The sequence below is a fragment of the Manis javanica genome, chromosome 17 (genome assembly GCF_040802235.1).
Source record: "Manis javanica isolate MJ-LG chromosome 17, MJ_LKY, whole genome shotgun sequence".
Classification (NCBI taxonomy): Eukaryota; Metazoa; Chordata; class Mammalia; order Pholidota; family Manidae; genus Manis; species Manis javanica.
This window is the reverse complement of record NC_133172.1, coordinates 28,752,909-28,771,409: the sequence shown is the minus strand read 5'-3', so window position 1 is coordinate 28,771,409 and position 18,501 is coordinate 28,752,909. Positions and strand designations below refer to the sequence as shown.

Sequence of the window (18,501 nt, the reverse complement as noted above, 5' to 3'; positions counted from 1 at the left end):
TTGATTCTGCATCCTCCTCTAGCTACTATCCCATTTCTGTGATCATTTTTTAAGAAAACTCCTCAAAAGAGTTATTTCTGTATCTCTTCTTCTTTTCCTCCAATCAGAGTTTTGTTCCCACTGAAACTTTTCCCAGTAAGTTCACCAGTGACTTCAGTGACATTGTTTGCATAGTCCCTATTTAATATGCCCATTGTCCTGGAATAATGATTAACAGTACACCCCTCCTTTTCACTATCAAAAATCCCCAGGTTCAGAAATTAAGTTTTTGGTCACCCCATGAATGCCTAGTGTTGAAAACAATGGTCAATTCTCAGTCCTCATCTTATTTGACTTCTGAATATTAAGCTGATTATTCCCCACTTCTTGAAGAACTTTCTTCAGTTAGCTTTTAGGATACCCCATTATCCTGTGTCACTGACCTTTCCTTCTCAATGTACTTTGCTGGATTCTCATTATTTCTCAAACCTGGTGTATCCAGGATTTAATCCTTCCCTTCTCTAGCTGTACTCCCATTCCAAATTGTCTCATCTAGTCTATGCTAATCATTCCCAAATTCATATTTCTAGTCCAGCCCTCTATCTTAGACTTCTGACTAGGCTATCCAACTGCCAATGTGATAGTCTCATTCAATATGTAATAGGCATCTCAAATTTAATTACCAATATCAAACTCCCAGTTCATACCTGTATCACCTGTAGACAGCTAAGCATCTTTACTACTTGAGTTAATAGTATCTTCCAGATAGTCAGGCTCACAAATGTGTGGTCTTCAACTCTTTTTCTTCACACTACTTATCCAATCCATAAACTAGTTTCACTGAATCTACCTTCATATTGTATCCAAAATGAAATACCTTTGATGTCATCATGCTAGTCCAAGCTACAAACATTATTACCCTTGACTATTAAAATAACTGCTCTCCCTCACTCTAATCTTGCCTTTCTACAGTCTCTTTTCCACACAGCAACCAAAGTAATTCCTTTGAAACAACTCCAATTATATCATACCTGTGGCTTAGCTATCCGTCATACTTGGAGCAAAATCCCAGGGTCTCATCATAGCCTCTGACTACCCAGAAGTAATCTTTACACTCTCTACACTCTCTCACCATCTACTCCACTCCAACTTTGAGTATCTTCTAGCTATTTCTCAATCACAGCAAGCACATTCAATCCCAAGGGCTTTACACTTTCCATTTCCTCTGCCTTAAGTGTTCTTCCCCTGACATTTGCATAACTTGTTTTCTTATTTCATTCAGGTATTTGCTCAAATTTTCTGTTTTGGAAAGGCCTATTCTGACAACTCTACTTAAAATGGTTCCATAGTTTTCTATTTTTCCTCGTATGCTGTTAAAAAAATTTATCACTATCAGACATTACACTGTATATTTAAATATTTATTTAATTCTGTTTTCCTCACTATAATATGGACCTCATAACATTAAAGACTAATCTCTTTTTTCACTGATATGTTCTCACTGTTTAGATCCTTGTAGGAACTCAATAAATATTTATCAAATAATTGCACGGAATCTATATATAAATAAATTTGTACCCCTGGATTTTCCTGGCTGCACTTGTAACTTGAACATGATGATGTCACATGACATGAGTCACTCTTAGCTGTAGAGGATAAAGATGTAACACCTACTGTCAGTTACAGAATAGGTTCTGGTGCCTAACGGCATTTTAAATCCCAGCCCTGCCACTGACTACATGTGCAACCCTGGACAAGCCGCTAGCTGGCTCTCTGTATTATTTCTGTCATTTGTGAAATGAAGATAATAACTGTACTTATCGGTTAGTGTTGCAGAGATTACGTAAATTTATATACATGCAAAGCACTTTGAATAGGGACAGCACATATAAATGCTATATAAATATTAGCTATTATAATTGTTACATACAACTTTGGGAAACAAGGATGACAGTATCTTTATTTTTACAGAAAAATATCTTTAAATAGTTTTGAATAACATTCATTTTTCTGTGCATATTACTGAAATACAGGAACTAAGAATACCATGTAATCCTTTCATAGTACTCAGAGAAGAGATTTATTCTTTTAAAAGACAGAAACCCCTCAAGTGTAGCCTGAAAACCACCAAAAGATAGATTCTACCACATAGAAGTATACATACAGTAAAGAGAAGAAAAAAATTTGCTAATATTTTAAAGAGAAAACATGTACACAAAGCAAAAGTAAAAATTCAGTTAATATTGAGAAATAGAAGACATAAAATACCTATCTTTAAAATTAAAACTAAAAGTCTTAGTGTGTAAGAGAAAAAAATCGTATCTTAAAGAAATCTCTCTCTATGAAATTCAACTAAAAACTATTGTTTAGTAGGCTGGCTCCCAATCATACCCAACTGCTGCTATTTATGTCCTGTGTGTTGCCCCATATCATAAAATGATGGAGAATACCTTCTGAAGCTAGGTCATAAAAACAGTGTAGTTCCATCTTGCTCTCTCAGATCACCTGCTCTGGAGGAAGCCACCTGCACATTGTAGGAACACTCAAGCCGCTTCATGGAGACGAGTCTTACCAAAAGCCATGTGAGTGAGCCATTTTAGAAGTGGGTCTTCCCAGCTCAGGAAAGCTCAGTTGAATCTAGCTGACAGCTTGACAGCAACTTATGTGAGATCCCATGTCACACTACCCTGGTTAGCTGTTCCCAAATTTCTGACTCAGAGAAATTTTGAGAATATAAATGTTTACTCTTTTAAGCAACTAAATTCTGAGGTAATTTGTTACAGAGCAATAGATAGCTAATACAATAAGAAATTCCAAATGTCATACAATGTGAAAAGAAGGTATCTTCACAAAATAAAACATGGCACATGAGACAGTGAATAAAGCAGACTTTCCCAGGTTTCATGTTGAACAAGTACCTGCAGTTTTGTGCAGTGTTATTATAAGGCTTACAAACTATACTTCCTCTGAAGAACTTAAGAAGTAACTGGGCACTCCTGAATAAATAAACTTTCATTCATGGAAGTAACACTCAAGCATGTTTACCTAAAGGAACTGGAGCATGCAGGACCATTTGACAAACTTCTGTCATACAACTGCATCTATAGGCCATTCCAAGTATTAATGTTTATTTCCACTTAAATTTTAAGTTTGTAAGGAGAATATTTGACATTAGATTTTTCTAAGATGACATTATACTTGTGGCCCATCATTAAAGAATGCCAAATCAGAGTCATGTAACAGCATGACACTGGAAAAGGCACATTGGAATCCATACAGGTAGTTTTTCCACTTCCATGTATAAAGATTTAGTTGATACAATTTAACACAGAGACACAATTAACAGGTTTTAATATATTAATTAAAAAATAAGAGCAAATTCAAAATGTAAGAAGGGAAGGCAGAATTATGATTAAAAGTCTTCACTTTAAAAATATTCAAAACTTATAGTTGTGGGGTCATCAAACTCTAAACAATCCCTTCTTTATTATATGAGTCTTCTGATATGAATGAGGCTTTTCCACAAAAAGCAACAAAAATTTATCTTAAAACACAAAACAAAAACCTATTTATTACACACATTTATGGGGCATGGGAATAAAGTAAGTTTTTTTGGACTCATTTCTGAATTATTCCTTCCTTGTCTCTTTAAATCTTTTAGATCTACTTTTAAAATTTCTTTACAGAGGATGTCACAAAATGTGACATAGAATGCCACGTGGTAGTTCATTACTTTGTCCCTCTCCAGAAGATGTAAATGAGTTGCAATCTTCATTAACAAAGGACTGACTTAATGAACTTTATATTTAGGATATATGTGCGTATGTGTGTATATATATATATTAATATATACAAACTTAGATAAAAATATGTAAGTTGAATGTATATTACGGGTTTCTCTTCAGATTGAGAGAAAGAAAATAACAGTGCCAGGGCAGAACTACGGAAGTTTGCCTCATTCACAGTTTTTATTTTTAATAAAAATCCATTATCTGCAAATGTGTGCAATATTACTTGTATGGACACCAATGCAGCCTGGGTACTCACAAAACACAATACATGTGTGCAAGCAAAGAAACACATTAGAAAATGAGTATACATTACTGTTCCTGTCCTTAGGAAGCATGTTCCCTAGCAAGGCTCATCAGCAAAAACGTTGGCACTCAGTATACCTTAGGAAGGGAACATATAAACCTTAAAACAACTTTGTTTTTTTTTTCCTTAAGGAACTATAATGCGGATACAGAGTTTATGTAAACGAGAGAATCAGTAAAGATATGATGATGAGCTATCAAAAGAAGGTAAATGGCTTATTAAAAACAAAAAGTGCTGACAACATACTACATATATGTGGGGTGTATGTGTATGTGTGTGTGTGTGTATAGCCCCAAACTCTATATTCTTCAATCCTAAGAAAAATAAGAACTTGGGAAAATTAAAAATTTGATAGTAAGTAGAGAAAGAAATGAGTGGTAGTTCCACTTCCCTCCCAGGTCCTTGGATTGTCCTGATACTTACATGTGGCTGAGAACTAAAGAGAAGAGATGGGATTAAGAACTTGCCATTCAAGGTATAAGGGACGATTAAAAAAGAAAATAGTTCCAAGTCACACCTCCTTTCAAAGGATTAATTTCTCTGAAATACCTGGACAAAATAAACTTAATTCATTGAAATATTCTGTGCAGGCCCATTTACTACCTTCCCATATGAACCTGACACAGTATATAAAATCTAAAGTAAAATGATAGAGAGCAGAGACAACACATTTTATTATTCTAGGATTTTAAGTGTACATGTTGAAAGCCTATTAATATTGGCTACATAAAAATTTTATATGTCAAATAAAAACTATAAAGCTAAGACAAAACATAAAAAGGAAGCAAAATAGAAAAATAAACCTTAAGAGAAAATACCAAAATTGTTTACATACAGATAAGTCCTATAAAACAGAATGGGAAAGTTAAAACAGTACCATATTTTTTTGAATACTGTCAGCTGACAACTGAAGTTTTAATATGAACTATGGTAGATAATGAGAAAGCAAAAAACAAATAAATGTTAAAAATTAAAAAAAAAAAAAGAACAAAGCTACCACTAATGAAGGAAACTCTACCCCAATACCATCAATAGCATTAGTGGGAAATCACTTGCAGCTATCAATGTCAGTTACTACTTATTGTAAATGACTATCACACTGTGTTCTCCTGGGACCAGGGACACTTCTAGTGCTTGAGAGTTTCTATGAGAAGCTAAACTAGCTGGTTCTCAGAGCCCTCCTCTCCTTAAGGTCAAGTTTATTATTTGTTTTTTATTTTAGGATGCTGTTTAAGATTGGTCTGAAATAGCAGTTTCCCAACTTCTCCCCTACCCAAAATGTGTGAACGCCACTATTTCACAATATTATAAAAACACAACTATTTGGATGAAATGAAACATGTAATTCTTTGATGAATCAAACAGAAGAAATAACTAGTGGGTATTCTTTATTTTTTACCATTACCTCTTCTTTATTATTCATCCACAAGTATACTGTAAATAGATTTTATGTTATAAAAAAAGCACAAGTGGAAGGATGTACTAGACACAAACTATTAGAGGGCAGGACTATGTGTACCAATTTCATAGCACTCTCAAGTGCAGACCAATGATGATTTTGATGTTTAGTGTACAGGACAGTTACTCTTTCTGTATGGATCACAGGAGAGGAATAACAGCAAGTAAGTAGAGCATGCTTAATCTTTGATGGGATTCTTATTATATGTATCATCTCAATAATAATTAGGCTTGGGGTGGATTAATGATTGTGCATTGAGTCCCCTATACAGAATTTTATTGTTGTTAACAACCATTTGATCAATATGAGAGATGCCCTCTCAAAAAAAAAAAAAAAAAAAAGCTTTTGCTCCCACTGTGGCACATGTGTTAGCATGTGTGTCTGTGTGTTGGTTCAAGCATTAGTGCCTATGAAAGAAATACTCTCAACTTTGTGATATAAATTCCTTTCAAATTTCCTAGTAAGAATAGGAACATGGCATTTATCTTTTGAAAAACATCAGGAACCCTACTGAGGTCCCACAAATAAAAATAATACAATATGATAAAATAATCTTTTAAAAGGATAGGTTACAAAAAGCAATGATGTGACAAAAAGACATAATGACTCTGAGAAACCTGCAAATGCTATTTTACTTTCATTGTTACTAAAATTTCCTGAAAGTTATGTTTTTTTTTTGAAAGTTATGTTTTTACTTCAATACAGCCTTCACAGGAATGAAATTTTACAACCAATCATATATATTATTCCTTTTTAAAGTGCTTTGCATTGAAAATATAAAGACTTTTTGATGCAACACTTAAAATCCATATCTGATTCTATGATTTTAATAATAACCCATTTTTATGAAACTAAAAATAAGTTTTAAAAAGTAAAAGAAAAAATATATTTAAAGATATTCCCAGTGATGAAATTTAGCACTAGAGAATTTGAGCAAATCATTATACCTCATCAGTGTTATAGATGATCTGAAGTCCTGAGGAAATCATTTCCACAAGGTAAAGGAGATACAGTGACACTGTATTTATCTGAAAACAAATAACATTAAAAGGTTAAAGAAAGCAAGAAATATGTCACAACATTAAAGGTAAAAGCTAAAATTACAAGTCATTTGTTCTAATAGTGGCATAGGAACTTTCCTTCCCTATTGTGAAATAAAGAATCTATGGATTTACTTCACAGTAAAATCCCAGCTTTATATATACAACTCTAAATATTCAAATTCCTTGTGATGGTTAATATCTGATTAGGAAAATGGATGCAAATGGAACTGTTATTGTTTTTATAACATTTGTATTCTAAGATTTATTTTCGAACTCTGGGTGTAAAGCATTTCTACTTTGAAATAGTTTTGCCCCACTGGTACCTATATAATGTCAATCCATCTCAAATCTACGTCAATGAAAAAGTTACTTAGCAAAAAAAACATTAGCACTATGCTAGTACACCATAAACAATAGGCAGTGCATCTTGAAAACAATTTTATTTTCAGAGAATACACAATTTAGTAAGCAACTGCAATGATAAATTAATTTTAATCAATGGTACAGAATATAATTTAAAATGTATTTATGAACAAAAGAGTTTTATAAACAAATGAGTTATTTTCTTCTTTTAGGAATTATTAGTCTATTAAAGATAGACATTATATGGTCTAAACAAAGAAAGAAATGAAGACAATAATGTCCACTTAAAAAAAAAAAGATCCTCCTAGAATCCTAAATGGGATTGTAAATTGTCTCAAGTAAACAAGCAATGAAAGACTACAACATGGACTAACCTTGAAAACATGTCAAATGAAAGAAGCCAGTCAAAATAGTCCATATATTTTATGATTTCACTTACATGAAATGTATACAATAGGAATATTCACAGATAGAGACTGTGATTGACTAGGGCTAGGGGCTTTGGGAGAAATGGGAAGTGCCTGAAAATGAGTACACATTTCTTTATGGGGTGATGAAAATGTCCTGAAACTGATTGTGATAGTGGTTGCACAACTCTGTGAATATATTAAAATCTATTAAATTGTACACTTTAAGTATGTGAATTTTGTGTTACATAGATTTTATCTCAAGAGCACTGTTATACAATAAATAAATAAGTAAATAAATGGGAAGCAGTGAAAAATTTTCATTTAGCTAAGAAAACTGCTAACCCAAGTTAAAAACAAAGATCAATCAAGATGCAATTTTGTCCCTATGTAATTCTAACCCAGAAGATTACTACCTTCTACCAAACTAGGTGGCTTGTGTCTTCCTCAACTCTCCTTCTACCCAGTATTACTGAGTAACTGCACAATGTCGGGGCAGAAAATTATCTGTGCTCTACAGGCCTTGTATAATGCTGCCTTGTGTCTCCATGCCCAGGATTTTCACCTAAGCATCTTTGCCATAGATATCTTTGCTGCAGTCATTTTCATCACATAACTAATTGGCCATAAGGCAATTTTGTTGCAAAAGATTAAAAAACAATATGACAATTTGGTTTCATTTCTCCATTGCCTCAGTATTCTCATTTTTATTTTATATAAATCTTAGTCATCATAATGGTCTATATAGTGGCACAGAGATTTGAACCCACATTCCCCACAGAATTTTGGAACATCTATCAACAGATAAGTGATGATATGCCAAAACAAACAACAATGAAGGAACCTTTCACAACATAATACAAAGCTCAGTTACAAATATACATCCTAATATTTGGAAACTGATACCTCTCTTAAGGCAGGAAGAAATTTTAGTTAAAAAAAAAATGCAATGCCAAAAGAGAAAACACATAAACAAGCAAAGAAAATAAAAACACATGAAACTATGAATGAAAAATTTTAAAGTGCTTAGGAAAAATTCAAAAATAAAATCAGTTATTTGTGCAGTCTACTCAAATTTTAAATGTACTCAAATATTTTATATTTTGTAATATAGTTTTTATTTTGTCATTCACTTTTGAGCTCCATTATATGTCCTTTTTAATGAAAGTCCCTCTCTTATTTTTCATATTTCTCTTTTACAGGAAAATTGACTTACAGCCAATTAGTTATACAGTGAAGACGTTTGAGGAGAAAATGCTTGTAGCAAGATGCTTATAGCAAAACTACCTAGAACTGCCACCAGAGTCTGGTAGTGCTGGTGACTCTCTCAGGAACCAGGAACATCCAGACATCTCCTGACTTCCTAGCATCCAATGTCCAGTGGGTATCAGAATCTTGTCAAAGTCCAAGTGGGACACAAATAAATATATAGGATTCTGGTTTCAGGGATTTTAGACTGACAAACTTTTGGTGGAGAAGAGCTTGACCCTATTGCCAGACTCACATTTTCTTTCAGCAATAACACTGATCTTCCAAGAAATGACTTACAAGAAACATCATTTCTATGGACAACCATTTACAGCCACACCTTCAAGATCTCTCTGCTCTGACTTCTGGGAGAAAATATCAGTAAGTGGCAAATGGTATCTCTAGAGACTACCAAACATTAGCTGACTGCATTTATTTAAAACCTGCTATGTACCATACACTGAGCTTGAATTCTGGGATACAAAAATAAATGAGCCATTATCTTCTGGAAACCCTATTTCAGACAGTGAACATATTTGTTAAAGAAAAGGTACATAAAACCTAATTACATGATAATTATAGGGAGAAGGAGAAGTGTTATATTCACATAACACTGATTTTCCAAGGAACTAATTACAAACAGGTGTAAGAGTTTCTTCTGCATAGAAAAGGGGACACCGCACTTTCTGTGTTTGGAGGAGTCATACTAAAGTAAGAAATTACAGATTTCTAAACAGAGAGAGACTATAAAAAGGAGATACTCTTATTTTAATAAGGAATACATAAATAATAAGTATTCTGTCTTAAAGATAGCAGAACCAAATGATGAGCTGGAAGAAAATCCATTAAAAAAATAGCATATATAATTCTGCATACTAGAAACAAGGCAACAAGATGTCCAGTGAAAGACAATAAAGATAAGAGAAAAAAGTGAAAACAAAACATAAAATCCTAGTGTATTCTTAGTCTAGGTATAAAATTTAATATATTAGACAAAATTTATAGACTCCAGAAATGCCTTTTGGAATTACATTTTAGTGGTATGTTTTCACTTTATTGAAGATTGACGCATTAAAAATGAACTGCCATGTAACAAAAATTTCTCAATGCTATTATATCACTGTCAATTGTCCTTTATTCCCTAGTTCCTAAGTGTTCAAATTCTACTAAATTTGATAATAAGCACAAGCTTTTGACACTGAAAGAATTATAGGATTCCTTCTTCTAGGTAGTAATAACCCATCCAGGAGCCCTTTTTGCATGTGGACCAAGAACTCAAGTCAGATTTTATGGTCCATCACAATAACTAATACAGCCCTGGTGGTTAGCATTTCACTTTTTCATTTCTTGGTTGTTTTCTACTTCATTTTTTAACAATTTATGAAATCTACTTTCAAAAATTTTTTAAATTATAAATGGACTCAAATCTTCTATGATGAAGAATATAAATAGAGAAGATAAAGACCTGTAATAATCTCTTTTTACCTGAAGATGACCATACTGGTCATAGGAGAGGATCTCATCACCTGTATGCACATTGAAAATAGAGTGAAGACATGTGGTTGTACGTGGATCCTGCTTAAACTGCTGGACCTAGAACCAAATATAAAATCGAAGTAATGCTGGTAATTCACATTCTCATACAAGATAGAGATTTTAAGTTATTTTTCATGAAATTGTTAATGAGGAAAGCTATAGCTTATAGGCAGAGGACAGAACAAAGCAGAAATGTTACTTTTTCTAAAGAAGCAAAACACAAAAGTCATAACTACTATCTTAATAGAATTAACATGATTGTTGAATACTTAATTGGTATTCATAGCAACTCAAGTGTAATACTGAGCTTTTTAATGTAGCACAATGGCTTTTGCATCTTATTTTAGAGTCATATAATGGTTTACTCTGGGAGACAGGATTCCAGGGGTTGTATCCCACTACTATTTGGAAATGCTTCCATGACACCCAGTGAAAAAGTGCTGCAGGCATTCTAATTCAGTAAGTGTTCAAAACTTCAAATGCTATTTCTTTCTCTGAGGATCATAAATTGTGACCTATGCTCCTGTTAGTATGTTCTTATTTCCTTTTCCACATATGTTCTCCTTACTAAGGTATCAATTCCAATAGAACATAGGTCATAATTTTACTTATTAATTGAACATAAAATTTAATAAGTAAATAATAAGTGATCTAACACATAAATTCCAAGGACAAAAAAAAAATCCAGCTACTTTTCTAGGGCCTGTTCAATTCAACCTGGCAAACATTAACTGATACCAATCATATGTCAAACACCATTCCAGTCCCTGGAAGGACAAGATGAATAGAAATAGAGAATGAATAGAATGACAGTTCTATATAAAGGCAATGACTTTTTTCTCTCTGAAAAGATATGTGATGATAATATCTGTGTAGTTATGAATTTGCCTTGTCTCACTTGGATAAGGAACCACAGATAACTATATTCTCTTCTCCACCTTCAAAATTATTCTCACCCTTAAAATCTTATCTCAGAAAATACCTTTCACAAATTCTCTTCTGAACCCCAATTAAAAATGTTCCCTCTGGACTCCCACATTAGTGATTAACCCTCAGTTATTTCTCCTTCCTCTTATTTTTATTAGTTGTCTGTATCTCCTATTATCTTATAAACTTCTAGCAGTTTTATCCAATATGGTAGCCACTAGCTACATGTAACTAATTCAATTAAACTGCAATTATAAAATTTGGAAATTCATTTCTTTAGTCCTACTGACTACATATCAGGTACTCAATAGCCATATATGACTAGTGGCTTCTGTACTGTTCAACATAGGAATATACAACATTTTCATTAACACAGAAAGTTTATTGGACAGTACTATGCTAGACAGCTAATGCACCTTTGTACCCACCAAGAGCCTTGCACAAACACAGTGGTCCCTATAATTAAAGTCAACAAAATGAAAGTCAGGACCTATCAGTAGGTAATCAGGAATGAGAGAATAAGGGTAAAGGTGTTAGAGTAGGTAGAGAGCTAGACATAAGCAAGGAAAAGGAGGGGGAATTCAGACAGATGCTTGCTACATTCTACACATTCTGTAAAAGCTGTTCCTGTGGCATGGGAGTAAGAGTACAGATAATAGGCCAGCCAAAACTGGCTACTTCCAATGTGGAGGAGTGGTTGACCCTGACCTCACTTCCAAATACATTATAGACTCACTAACACACTGAAAATAATGCCTCCCCATGCCATGACAGTTCTGAAGAGAACCAACTATAGTCAAAAAAATATAGTGCACAAAGTGAGGGAGGAGCTAACCCGAACTCCACATGGACTCCCTGTGTTTCCTTTAAAATCTAACCCCACTTTATGAATATTCATCTCCTTTCATATAAAAAAGGCTGCTTATTGCCTCCTCAGTGACATCCCCTCTGGTCTGCCCTTGTCCCAACTTTCCCATTGCATACTCTCTCCTTTCTTTAAACTGTAAATCTCCAAACAAACTCTTAATGCACATCAGCATTTCTGTGTCCATTCTTGAAATGTTTTTCACATGGAGACCAAGGGCCAGTCTCCAGTAACAAAGGTATCGATGTAGTACATCTTCTACTATAAAGTGATCAAGCCATCCAGTGTTAACTCAGCGAAGGTGAGAAGGCCATCTGTTCCCCATATCTGAAATTGCTGGCAACAGTCCTAGACTATATAAATAGAATTCAATGTGGTCATGCCTTTCATATAACCATGATTATTATATCAGGTATTGAACATTATTCTGGGCTCTTAGACAAAAATGTGGTTAAATTAAAACAATATAAATTTTGCCCACTGATTAAGGATCGAAAAAAGGATATGGTTTTATCAGTTTAATAAAGTTATTGCTGCAGTTCACAAGGTAGTATTTGTTACTTGTCTTCAAGACACATAAATACTTAGCATGGGAATGTATATTCAATCACTGTGTCAGGGGAAAACAAGCTCTAAATGATGAAAGGCACTCAAATGGGGAATTACATAAACTATGCTTTGAGTCTTAAAAGTGGTTAAAACACAAATAATTTAAAATTTCAGAAAATAAAGACCCAAACTCTATAAACTCTGAAAATTAATGAGACCTAATGTATGTGAATTACAGACAAAAAGAACTCTTGGAAGCAGTCAAAAAATAGGGGATACTAGTATTTTATTTGATGTCTGGCATGTAAAAACAGAGAATAATTCATGGAAAATCTTCTAAATTAAAGAAAATCTAATGTTTTCTCTGCTTGTTCTTAGATTTTCCCTGATAACTTTAATCACTGATTGAACAGCTTATCACTCAGGAAGAGTATTCTGCTACCCATTCATGATTTATAACATTAAAATATGTACTTAAGTGTGAAAACTAATCTCATAATGAAAATGTGGAAAAATTTTATAAAACTGACATGATATACCATGAAATAGGAAGTACTGAGTAGCATTTAAACAAATCTTCTAGGTAGATAACTAGAAACAGCAACATTCATAACCTATTGTAAAGCAAATTTTTGCTCTCTAAACTACTAACTGCAGATTGAATTAATTCTGAAAAATTTTGAGTGCTCTACTACAAAGTTACAGTAATCAAAACAATTTGGTACTGGCACAAGAACAGACCCACAGACCAGTGGAACAGAATAGAGACTCCAAACATTAACCCTAACATATATGGTGAATTATTATATGATAAAGGAGCCATGGACATACAATGGGGAAATGACAGCCTCTTCAACAGTTGGTGTTGGCAACACTGGACAGCTACATATAAAAAATTGAAACTGGATCACTATCTAATACCATACAAAAAGTAAATTCAAAATGGATCAAAGACCTGAATGTAAGTCATGAAACCATAAAACTCAGAAAAAAACATAGGCAAAAATCTCTTGGATATAAACATGAGTGACTTCTTCATGAACATATCGCCCTGGGAAAGTGAAAGAAAAGCAAAAATGAACAAGTGGGACTATATCAAGCTGAAAAGCTTCTGTACAGCAAAGGACACCATCAATAGAACAAAAAGGTAACCTACAGTATGGGAGAATATATTCATAAATGACAGATTTGATAAAGGGTTCACTTTCAAAATATATAAAGAGCTCACACACCTCAAGAAACAAAAAGCAAATAATACAATTAAACAATGGGCAGAGGGGCTGAACAGACACTTCTCCAAAGAAGAAATTCAGAAGGCCAACAGACACATGAAAAGATGCTCTACAATGCTTGTCATCAGAGAAATGTAAATTAAAACCACAATGAGATAGTACCTCACACCAGTAAGGATCACCACCATCCAAAAAACAAACAACAACAAATGTTGGCGAGGCTGTGGAGAGGGGAACCCTCCTACACTGCTGGTGGGAATGTAAACTATTTCAACCACTGTGGAAAGCAGTATGGAGGTTCCTCAAAAAGCTCAAAATAGAAATACCATTTGACCCAGGAATTCCACTTCTAGGAATATACCCTAAGAAAACAGGATCCTAGTTTGAAAAAGACAGAAGCACCCCTATGTTTATCACAGCACTATTTACAACAGCTAAGAAATGGAAGCAACCTAAGTGTCCATCAGTAGATGAACAGATAAAGAAGATGTGGTACATATACACAATGGAATATTATTCAGCCATAAGAAGAAAACAAATCCTACCATTTGCAACAACATGGATGGAGCTAGAGGGTATTATGCTCAGTGAAATAAGCCAGGCAGAGAAAGACAAGTACCAAATGATTTCACTCATATGTGGAGTATAAGAACAAAGAAAAAACGGAAGGAACAAAACAGCAGCAGGATCACAGAACCCAAGAATGGATGGACTAATAGTTACCAAAGGGAAAGAGACTGAGGAGGATGGGTGGGAAGGGAGGGATAAGGGCATGGGGGAAGAAAGGGGACTCTATGATTCACATGTATAATGTTGGGGGAGGCATGGGAAGGGCTGTGCAACACAGAGAAGACAAGTAGTAACTCTATAGCATCTCACTATGCTGATGGACAGTGACTGTAATGGGGTTTGTGGGGGGGACTTGGTGAAGGAGGCAGCCTAGTAAACATAATGTTCCTCATGTAACTGTACATTAGTGATATCAAAAAAAATTATTTTGATAGAAAAAATAAAATAAAATAAAATAAAAATCTTTATCAGAGCTTCCCAGCTAGTGTGCTCTGCTCTTGTGTTGGCTGGGAAGGTTCTGGGATGGCTGGAGTCTGTGTGCAGGTCAAGTCTGGTCACAGAAGCCTCGTACAGGATTCTACATCCCCTCCAGTTTACCCCAGTGTGCTACGCAAAGATGATTTCCTTCCATATGTACCATGATGTGAACGTGTTTGGGTTCTCACCTCTGGTGAGATAGTACAAATTTTATTGTTTTGCTGATGTCAAAGAAGTGTTATTGAAAAAAAAGAATTTTACAGGTGCTAGAATTTAAATATTTAAATATACTTTGGTTTATATATACAGAAAAGAAAAACAATTTTGAATGCTTCTCCTTAGGGAGTATTAGAAAAGAGAGCATATGAGAGAATAGCAATATGAACTTCCGGGGATAAAAAATATGTACATTAGCATACAGACATTAAGAAAAGTGACAAGACAGTAATAGAAATCAGATTGCTCTACATTCTGCAAATCAAGGATGACTCTATTCACTCAATTCACTCTATTCACCATTAGGTAGTATTTTTAGAAAATATGTGAGGAAGCATATTTTATGATGAGAAATCAATAAAAGTGGAGAGCTTTAGACTTTCTAAGACATGATTTTACTTCAAAAGACAAAAAGATAAGCCTTAAGGTCAAAGAACAAATGAACACTACAAATATGCTTCATTTTAGTTTTACAGAAAAACTAAGATACATATTTCACATATTAAGATACAGTAAATGATTCCTACTGCTATGGAAAAATGAAGGAAATGGCAAGCACCAATAGGAGGAGAAGGTGTGGTAGAAGGCAGTGAACTGGGCACACGGTTCAGTCTCCTTGAGTCAGTCCCTTATACTTATGTGGAATATAGTGATATCCTCCATTCCTACTCTAAAAGGCTATAGGGATCAAGAAAGACAACAACAATAAAAATGCTTTAGTATTTGTAAAATCCTACATTTTGTGGTATGCATAAATGTCTAATCCCAAAGTGACCCACACCTTTTTACAACTCACACTTACTCTGATGATGTACTATTGTATCTACATAAGGAAAGAATTGCTAATCCTATAATGTAAGGAATTCAAGACATCTTAATTCACATTTAAGCAGAATTCAAAAGAAAACAAAATTGTGAAGACTTGTTAGTAAGACTAAATAACAGAAACATTAACAACTGATTAAACAAGTAACAAGGAAAATCTCAGTATTACATCATTTCCTACCTTTAGATAAGCAATTTTAAGTATGTCAGATTGTTTAGCAAATACATTAAATTAATGGCACTCACAATGTTTCCTTGAAAAAACAGTTGATTTCACAGACATTAGACATTCATGAAGTAAGAAATGTGAAATAAACAGTAAACTTCTCACACTGAAAAAAGACTTTAAAAGCAATTACTTGAATATATATAACATACTAGTTCTATTCAAGTATGCCAATAACATACTCTTCCTTTCAAGCATTAAAAAAACTTCATAGTAATGATATGCAAAATTAAATTTCAGGAGACAAATTACAGGTTTGTTAAATGTCTCTATTGGGGGTGGAGCCAAGATGGCAGTGTGAGTAGGACAGTGGGAATCTCCTCCTAAAAACATACATACTTTTGAAAATACAACAAATACAACTATCCCTAAAAGAGAGACCAGAAGATACAGGACAACAGCCAGACTACATCCACACCTGTGAGAACCCAGCACCTGGTGAAGGGGGTAAGATACAAGCCCCAGCAGGCGAAAACCAAGCCCCCCTCATCCCAGCTCTCGGCGGGAGGAGAGGAGTCAGAGTGGGGAGGGAGAGGGAGCCCAGGACTGCAAATCACCCAGTCCTAGCCATTCACACACAGAGTGCAGACACACAGTGTGAGGAGTGTGGGAAACTAGCAAAATGGGACAGAAAAAACCTGCAAGCGGGTCCCTGCATCTGGAGACCCTGGGACAAAGAAGAGTGCTTTTTGAAAGTCTTAAAGGGACAGGGATCCCACAGCTGGACAGAAGCAACGCAGGACATTTAGCTCAGCAGCTGGGAATCCCAGGGAACTTTAGGTGCCTTAACACCCTGGGCAGCAGCTCTGAGACACCTCACAGTGATAAACAGCCCCCGTCCATTCCCACTCCTGAGCACCGCCATAGCAGAGCAATGGCCTGAGGCTTGCTATGCCCACAGCAAGGGAGCTTCCTCCATAGTGGCCGGGCAAGACTGCCCAACACAACCTACTAGGGGTCACACTGTTCTCCCAGTAAAGAAAGTCCAGGAGCAAGTGGAAAGGGACTTGGTTCTACCAGCTGACAGACAAGTCAACAGCATACCACTGCATCTATCAACATAAAAATGAAAAAAATTTGATCCAGACCAGACTAACCCAGACATCTTCCACATCCTCCCCTGAGAGAGAATCTAGGAGATAGATTTAACCAATCTTCCTGAAAAAGAATTCAAAACAAAAGTCATAACCATGCTGACAGACTTGTAGAGAAATATGCAAGAACTAAGGAGGGAGAATACAGAAATAAAACAATTTCTGGAAGGACTTCAAAGCAGAATGGATGAAATGCAAGGGACCATTAATGGACTAGAAATCAGAGAAGAGGAATGCTGAGAAGCTGATGCAGAGAGATATAAAAGGATCTCCAAAAATGAAAGAATGTTAAGAGAACTGCGTGACCAATCAAAACGGAACAATATTTGCATCATAGGAGTACCAAAAGAAGAAGAGAGAGAAAAAGGGATAGAAAGTGTCTTTGAAGAAATAATTGCTGAAAACTTCCCCAAACTGGGGGAGGAAATGGCCTCCCAGAACACAGAATGGCAACCCAAGACACATAATAATTAAAATGGCAAAGATCAAAGATAACGACAGAGGATTGAAGGCAGCCAGAGAGAAAAAAAGGGTCACCTACAAAGGAAAACCCATCAGGCTATCATCAGACTTCTCAACAGAAAGTTTACAGGCCAGAAGAGGATGGAATGATATATTTAATGCAATGAAACAGAAGGGCCTTGAACCAAGAATACTGTATCCAGCGCTATTATCATTTAAATATGAAAGAGGGATTACACAATTCCCAGACAAGCAAAAGTTGATAGAATTTGCCTCCGACAAACCACATCTACAGGGTATCTTAGAGGGACTGCTCTAGATGGGAACACTCCTAAAAAGAGGAGAGAACAAAACACCCAACATATGAAGAATGGAGAAGGAGGAATAAGAAGGGGAGAGAAATAAAGAATCATCAGATTCTGTTTATAATAGCTCAATAACAGAGTTAAGTTAGACAGTAAGAAAGTAAAGAAGCTAACCTTGAACCATTGGTAACCACAAATCTAAAGCCTGTAATGGCAATAAGTACATATATTTCAATAATAATCTCCCTAAATGTAAATGGACTGAATGCACTAATCAAAACACACAGAGTAACAGAATGGATAAAAAAGCAAGACCCATCTATATGCTGCTTACAAGAGACACACCTCAAACCTAAAGACATACACAGACTAAAAGTCAAGGGATGGAAAAAGATATTTCATGCAGATAATAGGGAGAAAAAAGCAGGTATAGCATTACTGGTATAAGATAAAATGGACTTCAAAACAAAGAAAGTAACAAGAGATAAAGAAGGACCATACATAGTGATAAAGGGGTCAGCCCAACAAGAGGATATAACCACTATAAATATATATGCACCCAATGCAGGAGCACCAACATATGTGAAATAAATACTAACAGAATTAAAGGAGGAAATAGAATG

The 18,501-nt window shown here is 34.8% G+C and overlaps 1 protein-coding gene across 4 annotated transcripts in view; it reads right to left on the bottom strand.

Annotated features, from left to right (window-relative positions):
- The window catches only part of PHKB (phosphorylase kinase regulatory subunit beta), a 337,121-nt gene that overhangs the window by 220,927 nt on the left and 97,693 nt on the right, over positions 1-18,501 (bottom strand). For all 4 annotated transcript variants that reach the window (XM_036996511.2, XM_036996510.2, XM_036996512.2 and 1 more), the window contains 2 exons: positions 10,080-10,187; positions 6,481-6,561 (listed from right to left, as the gene is read on the bottom strand). In XM_036996511.2, coding sequence (XP_036852406.2) covers positions 6,481-6,561; positions 10,080-10,187 — 189 coding nt within the window. The remainder of the gene's footprint in view (positions 1-6,480; positions 6,562-10,079; positions 10,188-18,501) is intronic.